The sequence below is a fragment of the Odontomachus brunneus genome, unplaced genomic scaffold, assembly GCF_010583005.1.
Source record: "Odontomachus brunneus isolate Ranch 3 - 2012 unplaced genomic scaffold, Obru_v1 Obru_scaffold_171, whole genome shotgun sequence".
NCBI classification, from domain to species: domain Eukaryota; kingdom Metazoa; phylum Arthropoda; class Insecta; order Hymenoptera; family Formicidae; genus Odontomachus; species Odontomachus brunneus.
This window is the reverse complement of record NW_022639621.1, coordinates 715,747-730,725: the sequence shown is the minus strand read 5'-3', so window position 1 is coordinate 730,725 and position 14,979 is coordinate 715,747. Positions and strand designations below refer to the sequence as shown.

The 14,979-nt window shown below is 41.2% G+C and overlaps 1 protein-coding gene across 1 annotated transcript in view; it reads left to right on the top strand.

Moving 5' to 3' along the window:
• The first annotated feature begins 1,096 nt into the window (after positions 1 to 1,096).
• LOC116851293 (agrin) overlaps positions 1,097 to 14,979 on the top strand; it is a 53,883-nt gene continuing 40,000 nt past the window's right edge. The window contains exon 1 of the mRNA XM_032830588.1: positions 1,097 to 1,533. Within this exon, the coding sequence (XP_032686479.1) occupies positions 1,479 to 1,533 (55 nt within the window). The 5' untranslated portion in view covers positions 1,097 to 1,478. The remainder of the gene's footprint in view (positions 1,534 to 14,979) is intronic.

Below are 14,979 nucleotides of genomic sequence, written 5' to 3'. Positions count from 1 at the left end.
GACTCTGAAGTCCTCCGTAATTTGAAGGAACTTCAGTCCGAGAAATGAAATGTACGACTCAAAGGGTTAAGCGAATTACAGTCCGGTGTACCAAACTTTCGTTCCGACAACAAAATCCTTCTTTCAGTGCATGCAAATGCACGCAAAATTCCATACTTTCAATTAATCAGTGCTACGACCCACGCCCTGCGTCGCCCTGTGTCTCACCTGGATCTCGACCTACTCGCGTTATCGATGGCTTTTTCGCGCGCACGCGAGGACGACGCCTCCGCTTATCGGCGCTGATATCCCGCGCAAGAGAGTCGCGCGATAATCAGTCGCATGCACCGCTTCAATCCCGAAAGTCGGACGTGACGAAGTGAGCGTCACGTCACGTCACGTCGGGTCGCTCGCTTCAGCGCCCCGCCGGTGTGTACACATTGTGCGCGATCAACAGTGCAAATCTCCGCGGGCTCATTTTCTTCATCGTCTTCTCGGTCACAAAACCGGACGCGTACCGGCGCGCGCGCGAGAGGAAGCCTTGCCGCGACGTTCGTTCCGGCGGCGAGTCCTTCGATCTCGTTCTCCGAGTCCTCGTTACCACCCGCGATCCGTGTCAGGACGCGCGGCGGTATCCTTGGCCTCCAAGACGCCGCGCGCACGGCCAGTAGGACGAGACCCTCCCGCGAAATCGCGCGACGAGAGACAGGCCACGGAAAAGGGAAAGGCCGAGCAAGCAGGGAAGAGAGGAGGACGAGAGGAGGACGCCGGCGAAGAAATTGGCCGAGGTGGATGAAGAAGCGGCCGCGGAAGAGAACGACAAGAGCAGAAGAAGGACGTAACACGCTGGAGGAGGAAGAGCTGGCCTAGAAACGGACGTGGTGTTCCCCGGTCGGCGATGTGCGTTCCGTGGTATCACCAGAAGCGACGACGGCGGCGGTGGCGGAGTGCGCCCAGAGGGAGAGACGCGGGGAACGGGACCGGTGGGGTACGTTTCTTCCCCACCTCTCTCGCGCGCGCGGCCGGCAGACCTCCTCCTTTTGACGGTCGCCGTCGACGATGATGGTAATGGTAAATGGCCCATGGAGAGGCTCTCCAGTCCGCGCCTCCACTGGAAACGGGAGCACGCCACGTGAAAGTAGGAAGGGGAGGCTATAGCCGGACCGACGTCGCTTCGTGCGCCTCAGTCGTTCGTGGACCTCGAAGGACGATAGAGGTCGAAGAGGGCACTTCCTCCTCTCCTGCCTCGCGGACTCTTTCGGCACCGTTCTTCCTCGAGCCACCTCCGGCCTCCTTCCTCTTCTTCTTCTTTTTCTTCTTCTTCCTTTTTCTCCTCTTTCTCCTCCTCCTCTTTCCTCGCACGACCTCGGTGACGAGGGCATCGCAACAGGATAATCGTCCACACGGCCCAAGGATTTCGCCGGCGCGAGGATATCGTTTCGTAAAGTCACCACCGCCGGGAACGTCGTCGTGGTAATCGGGAGATAACAGCCGGAAGAATGCGTCGTCAAGTCTCGATCGTCCTCGGGATCGTCCTGCTGGGCTGCTTTCAAGGTCGGTATCACTTTCGAGGATATGCCGTGCGAGAAAGATCTCGAACGGAAAGCGCTAAGAATCGCTCGTGTGTCATCGTAAAAGTGTGTTCATTTAAGCCTGATCTGCAATGCGTTTTTTTTTTGCTTTCTATTTCTTTTCTTTCACCTTTTTCTGCTGAACGTTGAGCCAGGAAAAAATAGAGAACAAGAAGCAAAAAACATCGTAAATCAGGTTTTAGGATTGAAAGAAGCTTAGCTTGAGTCGAGTGTAATTACGGCGACTCGATATCGATGGTAAACTAGACGTCTATCAGTTTCAATCGCATGATATTTTCAACGATTTATAAATAGTTTTGCACCGCATTCTGAGGAGAACCGACGGAGCGGGTCGAGACGCTGGCGTACACATCCGCAGATGCTAAATTTCGCATTTTATATGTCAGCGCGCGTGCAACCTGCATTTCTGCCTGTCACTTCGTTTAATCATTGTGCACTTTTTGCACTAGATCGCGCCTAAACTATCTTGCTTGGATACCTCGGCTAAATTACGGTACGTCACATCATTCTCTTTACGTCTTCAAAGTAATGAGATGACCGTTCGCATAATTTATTTCTAATAATGACCAGAGACGTCTCGTTTTTCACGAGACAGTCCCCAGTTTGTTACACCTTGTCCCGGATTTCTTCTAAAGCTATCCGGAACGCTGATTCGCCCCGGATTCGGCCAAACTGTCCCGGTTTATACCGGTCCAGAGGACTTTTTAAATACTGAAAGAAATACCTTCTCAAGAAATTCACAGCTCTGATAAAGAGGCAATATAGCTTTGCTTTTCTTTCTTCTTAATTTTAAGTAAAAATAACCAAAATTTTATCTTAGCAATAGTTTTCACTTTTACTGCATACAGCAGTTTTTTATCAAACTATTTTTCACGTGTTTATAAATAAAATATTTTTTTAAATATGTATACATATATAAATAATTTTCAGTGATCTTTTACCACCCCCATTCACAGACTTATGAAACGTCCCGCATTTGAGGCTGGGAAATAATCTGGTTATCTTATTTATAACGCTCATTTGCTGCATTTTTGTTCATTTGCTAATTCCTCTTTTGGGTCGCGATTCTCATAAAAAAAGGTGCAGCCACGCTGTGATGACTTTTCGCACTCATTAACATGGTAATTTGATATCCACGGGCTTCACAGGCGTGGATAATTAAGAAGCAAACGAAAGCAGCACGATTCGCAGTCAGACGAATCCATTCGTTACCACGTGAAGAGCGGCCCAATCGAAGGATTGGCAAAGTCCTCGTTAATGACCTGCCGCGAGTACTTGACCGATGGATATAGCGTCAGAATTCATGCAGAACATCAGGATCGGATCGATACTGGAAGTAGCTCAAACGATGAAATATTGAAGCCGCGACTTCGCAACAAGACCGACATGCTCGCGAGGCGTATCGCTAATCGAATTTGCGTTAGTCGAGCCGCGCGGAGTTACACTCCCCACGCGAGACACGCGCTACCTTCGAGGTTACAGTTACAAGGTTCCAAGTCCATCAAGATTCTTCAAACGATTTTACTCCGGAATGACTATCGCGAAGGTACTCGCGCACATGTATATCGATATTGAGCAAAAGAAGAAAGATGGGAATTAATATCAGTACGCGATATATTAGTATAACAGCAGACGGATGTGACATAAATCACGGGAGCGCAGCTAAACAGCTATTTTGGTCGGCTAAAGGGGGAATCTGTCGAGGTGTAAAATTCAGATCTCCAATTTAGCCGTGGTCTGACACACGGAAGTTACGGTCCATGAATATGGCTGTGATTAAGGAACCGTTTTCTTCCTACCAGCGAGAAGCAACAAGTAAATGAGCGAGAGAGCGAGAACGAGAGAGAGAGTGTGTGTGTATGTGTTGAAGGGTAAGGAGGAAAGTTTCACCGAAATTCACACACATACGCGATATATCGACGCGCACCTTCCCCTCAATCTCGGCAAAGGGCTTCGGCAGAGAGGAGAGCACCCATTGAACTCGCCGCAGGCGACCCGGTATCCTCTCCACAGCCGAATACGACGCTCTTTCAGGCGCAGCGAGGAAAAAAGGGTAGCGCGCGGGCAGGGAGGCTGGGAGGGAGGCCAAGTTTTTCGTTTTAATCTCTCGCACGCTCGCATCCTCGTGCGCGAGTCGTCGACTCACGGGGCAGATCTCGTTCCTCTTCCTCTCGACTCTCCGATTTACGTTCGCTGTATGGTCCTTTCGCGTGCCCAATGGCGTAACCGCGCTTTCGGCTCCTCGCGGGCTTGTTCGCGAGACTGCGCAACGAGCAGTTGTAAATAACGACGGGTTGAATATTGAGAAGAACGCAACTTGTCGTTGAAGAGCGCTATCTTTAATTACTCTTTCAGGAGCCTAACAAGGCAAGAATATTTGGGAATTTGTTTGGAAAAATCTACTGAGAGAACATATTTGAATTTTGTAGATGTAAAAAATGATATAGTTGGATTTAAAAAATAATTTGTAATTTTTTGTGCAGAAATGACGTCACAGCGCTTATTGCCTGCAGCTTTTGCATACCTTCTTACATAATTTATGTTTACAATAGCCCAGTAAAAGAAATGAAAGTTTCCTATAAAATTATAGTCGAAGTCGAGTCAAAATTTTGATCTTCAGACAATTGAATTTTTTAGCTCATTTTAAAGAAATTAAAAAATTAGAAAAAAGAAATAGTTTTTTTTAATAAAATTCGCCTGTTTTATCTTATTAAAAAAAGAAAGCAAAAAAGTGTGCAAGAGTTGCAGGCAATAAATACATTTCTGTACAGAAATAATTATAAATTTTTTCAATGCAAGTATATATTATTTAATTACGTATATAAAAATATACGTATATATAAAATTCAAATATAATATAAATTCAATATTCAAAATTAAAATTCAAATATAATATAAATTCAATATTCAAAATTAAAATCCAAATATAATATAAATTCAATATTCTTTTAGCAGTTTCCTCTACACAAAATTACCGAATATTGTTGCTCCTTTTGGTCAAAGAAGATAAATTATCTCCTCAAGGAGAAGAAATCAGGTTCAGTTCTCTCGTCGAAGATGGTCGTCCGAAGATACGGATTATTACACGTTAATTACACGCGACTCGTGGAAATTCATATTACGTTAAAAGCGCGCGGTTGCAAGGAGACGCTACATCGGGAAATTATCCCTCTTGGTTCTCAACGCTACAATGAAAAATGTTTAATCTACCGGTTTTACGGCGATTGAGTTAATTCCGGAAGTCGTCGCGCGCGTACCTAGATGAAGGTCGTTTATAATCGCAAGATAAACCAACCCGACGCGCGCGACTCCGTCTCAATTCCTCCAGGTCTTATCTTCGCGAAGTGCACGCGCAGAGCTCTTTGCGGCCCCGCGCACAGTTCCGGGTGATGGTTACGCTACTGCGAGTGCATAAAGGGCCCCGTATAGGTCGCTTCGGATGTTCGACCGGGCACATATAACGCGCAAAACGACGAGTTAGCGGGACTGACGCGCCTAATTAAGTATGCTAATCGTCGCTAAAACTTGCTCGTACGAACGAGTCTGGAAGTCCACATGGAGCGCGCGTTGCGCAAAAGGACTCGCGCGAATGCAGCGTTACGCGTCGGGCAGCGTGAGAACCCGCGAGTAACGAGACTGCCGGGGCCCTTAACGAAACCCTCTCACCTCAGTCATAACGAACTTCCGATCCGCGGTCTATAATGACGGCCCGGTATGCATCGCGGAGGCCGCCGAGTCGGAATCCTAACCGCGGCGTCCGAAGCTGCCGCGACGATATAATGCCCTGAGCGAGTCATCGAACGTGTCGCGCGATTCATTCCTTGATTAACTAATCGCCGACTAATCGCCGTATCGCAATTAAATAATCTGCTCTGCGATCAGTTACAAATTGCGCGACTCAGCGCTCAACGCGCGAACTCAGACTCAAACGTTGCCCATCAGATGACCGTAAGACCGTAACGTTTTTGTAGAGAGAGAGAGTTTCGATTTTCAAATACAAATATTGAAACTTTTGAAACGTACACAGAGAGAATATTGAATCGAACGATTTATTGAATCAAATAAATGTTTCTTTGGAATAGTCCAAACAATTATTTAATTGACACAACAAAAATATTTCTTTGAAATTAAGCCGCAAATAAATATTTTTGTTGCGTCAAACAAAATTCTATTCGATCAATCAAAAAATTCGTTTGGACTGTTCCAAAGAAGTATTTATTTGATTCAATCAAATCGTTCTCTCTGTATAGAATATGTATATATATACTGAATACAGGATATGTTCACCGGAACGGCATATCCTGTAGCAGAGACTGAACAGAAAAAACTTCCAGATGCAATTAATCAGTTTTTAAACGGCAATAAAATGCAACAATAAAAATTCCGAAGGCGTTTTTTTATCGCAATCGTAACATTTACTTTCTAAATGGAATCATATTATCTTTATTACTTTATTTTCAAGCAAAAAGAGCACATTAAAATAATAATAAAAAATTTCAACAACGTATAACACAAGCAAGCAGAAACATAAATCCAAAGTATGCTAATTGATGCGACATGTAAAACTCTTTTACTAAAGATGGAACTTTGTGTTGCACAAAATGAATTAAACATGTGTAATAGATAATGTACTAAGCACGCCTAACATTATTCATTACACTGTATTCCAAATATTATCGTATCTTCTATCTTTATTTCTACTGTTGAATGTTAATAAAAATAACATTATAAGTTACTATTAAATTTGTTTTGATCCTTTTTATAATACCACGGATAAGAAAAGATGCGGTTTTATTTTAAAAAGTGAAAATAATCTCAGTTTTTTAATAAAAAAATAACATTTCCGAAACTTTTATTATTGCATCTTATTGCCGTTTAAAACAGATTAATTGCATCCAGAACTGTCCGATCATTACAAATGATAAAAAAGTAATGGATATCACTACGATGAACACTCCGTATATGTGTATTTTATGTTGAAAGTTTAAATATTTCTAAAAACAACTAAAGCAAAACAAGAATGTCTAGAGTGAAGTATCAGTGTAATTAGTGTCCAAGAATGTTGATCTCCACCTTATACTTCACTCTTCCCTATTTTTCTGTTATTACCTCGCGATGCATCTTACTCTCGTTGCGTTGCGGCGTTTTATGGGAAGGATTAGCTCTCGCTTGTAGGAAACTTCCGATTCATACTCTCTGACGGATATATTACAAGGATGAATTGAATTTATTACGTCCGCGGCGAAATTATCCCTCTATTAAGCAATGATTCGCGCAATGAATATATACAACCGCCGTCGCTCAAATTGCGAATTAAAATATCTCATTGTTCGTATGATCTCGTATTCGAACTGCGATTTCTCCTACTCTCTCCGATCTCCCAGATTAGATGCGTGCGGACGTACGAGTTTCAATACCAAGGGCAAAGATCCAGGATCGACAATAGTAGAATTTGCATATAAACGTAATAAACGTAACGACACTAACAACGCGCGGAGCGGAGGTATAAATTAGGAGGACGATAAAGTGGACGTAAATTAGGACGATCGGCAATCGCGACGATTATACGTTTACTGCCGTCGTGATTGAGGATACGCGATGCACAGTTTATTTCCCAATTAACAATACTTACCAGATCTCACTGGGCTTTTAATAGCCGGTAATTAATTGCGACGTAATCAGCGTCGGATCGCGCATATGGCGCGCTCGCTTCGCCTTGCCTACACCATGAAACGAGGCCGTTTCGTCCTAATCGCGCACCACCATCGCTTGCGTCGCTTGATTCCCGCTTCACGACGTCGCAAATTTCATTAAGCCATTAATACGATAAATCACACGAGATAAATCACATGAGAATGGCGCGAACGAGGACGACGCGGGACGCGGGACGAATCGCGCGACACGCGCGCGCGCCTAAAGCCGGATTTATGGGGTCCCGACGTGAGAAATTGAAAGAAGGGTTCGCGCGAAGATCTTTCTGTCGCGGACCGTGGGATTTTTACTCCCAAACTGTGTGCTTTCGCGAGAAATTCTCAAGGTGCGCGCAGGGCGGGAAGCACCTACAGTCCTGTTTGAATGGTCGCGAACAAGTTTCTACGCGCGAACACAAAGAGAGTGACGACGCGCCCGACACCCCTATTCTTCCAGCGATATTTCCCTAGGCGCGCGAAATCCGGCCGTTGAAGACCGCAATTATACATTGTCGCTTATGCAATTACGCGCGGTTGTAAACGCCGAATCGCTCTCGCCGAGACGACGTCTCCCCGCTCGAAGCGTCGAAGTGACCTGCCGCGTTGTGATCCTTGAGATCCTCCCATTCCTCTCTCGATTACTCGCACAAACACGCTCGCTTCTCTTTTCGGGGAAACGCCTGATGAGATTTTAATTCTTCAACGAGATCGTCGGGCGTCTCGCTTGTTCTTGGATCGTTCGTCGGTGCAATTTGTGGCGAAGCGAGCAGGAACGATCGAGACAATCACGCGCGGGCCCACACACCGCGAAAATTGCTAACTACTTCATCGTCCCCAGTCAGCCATTGTCTTAGCGCGAGTCCCCCTTGTTGAGGGACTCTCATTCTCCGTGGCAATTGATCGAATCTAAAGAGATCAAGCAGTCATGATCTGTATTTAAATTTCGATTTTGAGTTAACTGCGAATATCCGCCGATGAAACTCTCGCTCAACGAAAGTCTCTTGACTTGCTCAACAGGAATCTAACACGATCATCGATGGAAGTGTAAAATAAGTCGAAAAATAGTCACGCGTTATCCTACGATCTTGCATACGTTATACAAATATATGAATAAGTTATCGTAACCTGGCTCGTAATCGCTAAACGAATTCTGATCTTTTATTTCGAATTTCTTTCAGCAAATATTCAGCTGTAAGAAATTCTACTGACCTTCGCTTGACGAAGGTCCCTTAATTTGTTCCGCAATTAACAAATGACGACACAGTTAAAATGTTATCAGCTCGGGTTGTAAATCGTTCAAAGAACACGTAAAACACGTGGTGGATCCGCTCTCGGTATCCGACGCTGATCGAATGTGTGAGGTATATCGCGTTTTAATAAAAGATGATCTTCTAAAAGCATTTCAGTTCGTTGACTTTTCAATGTAGATACCCGTGAACCCCTCTTCGAGTGACCCCGTTCCGATTATTCGCCTCGCTACGAGTCGAACAATTCAGCCGCAGTTGCGAGACAATCGCATTCGCGAGACGAAGTGAAAAATTTACGTGCCACAAATTTGTGACTCATCTGGCGCGCGTCAGAAATATGACTTCGGCATGCAATGTATATTTACGTATCTATTAGTGATCCTTTAAAAAGTAAAGCATGCACTTTTATATATTTAGTCATGTTGGAAGAGTTGGTTTTTAAACTGCTATAAATACATGCCTTAGAAATTAAAGACTATGTTGCAAAATATTCGAAAAAATCCTTTTTTTTTCAAACTGAACTCTGTAATGTACAATTTCTATTTTTTGACAAATGAGAATTTGACGTTTTCCTCTATACGACACTTTCCAACATTATCTACATTAAATATGTACACTGAGAGATAATATTTAAAAAATAATAAATATTTATTCGATAAATACTAAAATATTTATTTAAATGCTTTCATTTATATATTGGGTTGATCCATATGTCAAAATTTTTAAACAAAATTGAAGTGAATTTTATACTTGTTGAAAACAATTTTAATCAATAATATATGCGCCATTTTCTTCGAAAATCTTTAGCCATTTTTTTCGCGTGATTTTATAATTCCTCTCTCACGAAAAACTCTTGAGCTTTTTCGATGAAGAAAATGTTTAAAATGATTCTAATAAAGTTTATACTGTGAAGGGAATTCTGTAATGAGCGAAACTGATAATAATCAGTGAGACGAAACATTCCAGCCAAACTCTAACAATTTTTACGAAAGTAAAAAAACAATGCACCGGAAAATTTTCAGGCCGTAACAAAGACAACTGTGCTTCTTTAAACATTATCATTACTTGCACCACAAATGCTCTGATCAATTATTAACCCTTTGTGTCATAGCGATATACTCATATATCACCTTTCTTTACACAGTTTTTTACAATTTTTACATATTTTCAATAAGCCAAAATGACTTTAATGGTTTTTATATAATACTTAGTGTACTAGCAACTTAAATGTGTAATTAGAGTCATTTTGGCTTATTGAAAAATATGTAAAAACGTAAAAAACTGTATAAAGAAAAGTGACATATAAGCATGTTAAAGAGTTAAAGCATAGATGGCCAACTATTCTCTTAATATTAACATGCCGTTATCGTGACGCAAACTAGACAAAAATCCGCACGCGGGACTATGGATCAACCTAACAGAATAAATAATTGCTTTCATGAGAAGCAACGGTTTTAGGAGAACATACATCTTCTTATCTGAAAGAAGTTGTTTCTAGATGTAAAAATATGTATACCAGTGCGTATAAATGCGTCATTAGCACTCATCGAATAAATATTTCTCATTTTTTAGATACTTTTTCTCCCAATGTATTCAGAGGATGATTTTAAATATATACGTGTATATATTTAAGAGCCCGAAACCAGATGTTCGTTTAATCGCGAAATGTCTCTTAGGCGCAGCTCGTTAATTCCAATTTCAATAATGTCAATATTCATAACGTTTTAATCGTGGTCTAAACGGAACGATCGTTTACTCGCTCACTAAAAGGGGGGAGGGGGAGGCAATTTAAGTAGCCGGGACGCAGCGGCTCTTCGCTTAAACGCGCGCTGTTTCACGGACGGGCAGGCCTGGCAATATCGCGCGACATCATAATAACAAGGTGATCGGCGGTAGTACAGCGCATTTTCGCGCGAAGTATGGCAGCCGTGATGGCTCCGCTCGCAAAAGAGGCCTCATAATGAATTCATTAGACGACGCGCTCAGGTGCCTCGATAATTACGAACGCCGCAGTCACGATTGTCGGAAAACCGGGAGGAGATGACGGGCGCGTGCCAATCAGTGCGAGAGTTCCGTAATCGTTAATTGTGTATGTATTATGTTTGCCGGCGGTCAGAGCGAACTATTTTCACGCTCTTCCAGGTAGATACGCCGTGAAATTTATCGCTCTATTCGTTATCTCCTCATTCTTAATTAATGGCATATTCGATTAGCGTAGAGCCGCGCACGCTTCGGCCACGCTTGGTTACGTTATCCCCCTGCCCCTTCTCCCCCCAACGTACGAATGTGACCTTCGATCGTAAATTCACTTCACGCGAACGTACGAATTGACAGAAAAGTGATATTCTCCTCTTTGGCCGCGTCGCGTGCGCGCGCTCGACTCTTTCATATTCATATGTCCGCGACATACCCGCTAAATGATTTTCGACAGTGTACCTATCGATCTGATTAATCGCCCAATAAATCAAGCATAATCCGTATCATTAGGATCGACGACATACTTAGCGGCTGACCTCCGGCAATTGGCTACCTATAGTGCCGAATGAATGGTTCGTTAGTACGTTCTCGGCAACATGAACGCGTTTGTAACGAGAAGAGAGTAAAACTCGCGGACCGCCTCTGGTATACGACGGACTGCAACAATCGGGGTTGGGCGATAATCGATGAACACTTACCACGACTACAATAACCGGCAAATCAATAATCAAAATTCAAAACAATCAGTCGTCATGCACGGAGAAAAATGTATACTATATCCCAATAAATATTATTTGTGGTTTATTTCAAGTGTTTCGTAAGTTCGTAGTGCTTTGTAATATGCAAATTTGTCATAAGTTCATCACAAGCATTAGAGTTACTTAAAATGCATTCTGAATCCCACTGAGTTTAACATTTCAATCGAGAATATTAAATTAAAATAAAAATTCGGTTTGTCAACTATATAGAGTCGAACCAACTTTTTCTTTTCTTAGATAAATGTTTATAATGAGGAGAATAAATCCTTCTTTTGAGTACGTGATAATGAGCTCTTTACTTATACCTAAGTTCTTTTATTTAAATAGCTAAAATTTCTTGAGATTTAAAAAAAAATAATTAAAAAAAAATATTTATAAAATATATTTCCTTATTCAATAAATATTTTATATTGGCACGAGTGTATAAATATGTTATTAGTACTTAATAAATATTTTTCTAATTGCATATTTTTTCTCTCAGCGTAGAATAACATTTTTCTGTGTATATGTAATTAAGAATAATTTAATCGACTAACAAAATCAATTAGTAATCAGTATAATCAATCACATCAAAGTTCGATTGATAATTAATTTCAATCGATGAAATTATTTGTAATCTTATGTACGACGATTGATGAATTTGTTAATTGATTTGTCGATTGTTGCTATTCAAAGAAAATTCTCATCGATTAATGCCCGACACTGACTGCGACAGGCAAGATTATTTCCGCACAAACTCTATCGTGATATGTTTTCGTGCGTGCGTGTACGTGTTTGTGTACATGTCAGCGCGTGTTCTCAATAGCGAGCGCATTATGCTGCGACACGATGTGGTTCAGCACGAAATACAGTTAGCGGCTTGAATGAGATACGTAACGTCGAGCATTCTTGCTTACACGATATTGTTTTTGCCGTCTTATTCGAGAGGTCTCGTTCTTTCTCACGCTACACTCCGAGCCGTTCTCTCTAATTCGTTTTTCAGAGGCCGGCCGACGTCTTACCGTTATTCGAAAATACTTCGAAAATATTTGTACGACCCGCTTGTGTCCGTGATATTGAAACGCAACGAGGTGTTACACGGCATGAACAACGAATTAATCTCACGTGTTTCTACGTGAAGACAAGCACTCGGTTATTCAGCGAAATTATACCCAGGTTATCACTCCGCTTTGCGCTCGCGTGCATATCAATCGATACGCAATTATAGTCGCAAATTCAACTGTTGATTGATAACACTGAAATTAACCGGAAATTCGCAGTTAATCAATCGAAAACACACACACACACACACACGGCGTATAACCCTGTAATTTCAAACGCTTAAGTGAAATCATCGATCAATCACTCTGGTTAATGTAGAGGAAACCGGGACTAGATGTCCTATACTTCAAAATTTCGAAATTACTCAACAACTTCTCAGGCAACTGATTATAACTAACTGTACAAACATGATAGAGGCAACCTTCTTCTATGTGTTAATACCTGTATATTTCATTTTATAACCAAAATACAAAAATGCAACAACATGGCCATCTTGTCCTGATATCGAGTTCAGAATTGTTCAATCGAGTTCAATAACGCAGAATAAGAAGGCCACATATCAAATATGCATTCTAATTAATAGTTCCAGAGAGTCTCCGTGAGAGATCTTCAGTCTTCTAGCCAGCCCTTAATTATAAACCAACTTTATCTCGTCCGTCCATATCCTATCCATATTCATATCCTCGACATCAATTCTTTCATGAATGAAAATTGCTTTTATTATCCGAAACGGATAATAATCATCATACATTTGCAAGTAACTTCTTACTAGCTAATAACACGTCGCTTAACTTTATTCACTCACAATGGTGAATATTAATACAAAATTTCAAGAAGCTCGAAAATTCATTTTGCTAAATTCACTGATGCAAATTTTTGTGTTTCTTAACTCTATAATGTTACTCCAATTTTAATAAAAAAAACATTTATGTTCTAGAAAGACTATTTCGCGGTTTTGTATATCCAATATCTCTTTCAAGATAAATACTACTAGAAACAATATATGAACGACATATCCCTCTGGCCATTTAGTTATGTCTCTCCTACACACAGAAAAATGTATACTGCATTCAAATAAATGTTACTTGTTTCAAGTATTCGTATATCCACAAATCTATCATAAGTTCATCACGAGTATTAAATTTATTCAAAATACATTCTGGATCCTAGTAAATTTAGCATTTCACAGTCAAGAATAATAAATTCAAACAAATATTACTTACTTTTACTTGCTACATAAAGTTGAACCAACCTTCCCCTATATAAAGTTTTATGATAGTTTTGTAAAGAGAATAAATTCTTCTTTTAAATACACGATAAAATAGGCTTTTCTCAAATTTGCGATGAGTATATTTTAAGACTGTTATCACAGGCATATTCTTTGTTGAGAACAAGCTTTACTTCAAAGAAGAAAAGTGAGCTTTTCTTAGCAATAAAATGATGTTTTCTCGACTTTAACGACAGCTTGCGCGATACACGTCGCGCGCAATCACCGAAATTCGCGATATCTCTGCGCGCGAGTTGAACGGACGGAAAAGTCAAGCAAACGGCCGTGAAGATTCGCGATTGCGATGTTGCGCTAAGTGGAATGGCGCTTACTTATATGCCACAGGAGTCGGGAGCACGCACTAGAGATGCTATCGAAACGGTTTCCTTGTCGTATGTCGGTGCGCTGCTCAGTACGCGGGACAGCACGTAGAAAATGTAAATTATTCATTAAACGATGACTATATCGCAGTCACGATTCCTGTTCATTGTTAACTTTTATTTCGCGTCGCATGAGATTACACGCAGAAAAATATCATGCTGCTAAGAGAAAAGCGACAGTTTACTTTCTTTCTTTTCGGTAATGATAGAATATTTTCTTGATAATAGTCTGAAAATATACTCAAAGATCTTGAAGAAACTCATTATCACGTACTTAGAAATAGAGTTCATCCTCTTTGTAAGAATACTATAAAACTTTAACATAGGAAAAGTTAGTTCGTCTCTAAGTGGCAGGCAAACCGAATTTATTTTAATTTAATATTCCTAGTTAAATTTTATTAGAATATTCAGAATGTTTTATCTTAAATAAATCTGATAAACTTTCGATAGATTTGTAATTATATAAACTTATGAAATACTCGAAACAAGTAACATTTATTTGGATGCAGTATACTTTTGTGTGTGTGTGTGTGTGTGTGTGTATGTGTGTGTAGTCTCGCGCAGAGGAACAACTGACGGTACCTCCGCAAAGAGGTCCCGTTCGAAATCGGAAAGTCTTGCCTCTAAAGCCTTGGATGATGTTAATTTAATTACATTATTACCATTTCCGACGAATCTACACGTCCCGGCAAATTTAGAACGCCGCATTCCCCGGCGATAAATTAGAGACTCAATTTCGATTAGGAGATTAGATCGACTCCGCTTGTAGGTCATCATATCTGATCTTGTACTTTCATCGACGTTTCTTTTTTCTCTGTCTCTCCCTCTCTCTCTCTCTCTCTCTCTCTCTCTCTCCATTAGGGATGCATAATCATTTTCTCCAGACAGCAATAAATCCTCCCGCCGTGTTTAGTAGAACGTATCGAGTATTCTACCAGCAGTCTTTTCGATCGGACTAACAGTCGCAAGTCATCGCGTGCCTTTTATTGTTGTAGCTGTAAACGGCACGCACGTCGCGCTTTTAACAAAAAAAAAAAAAAAAAAGAAA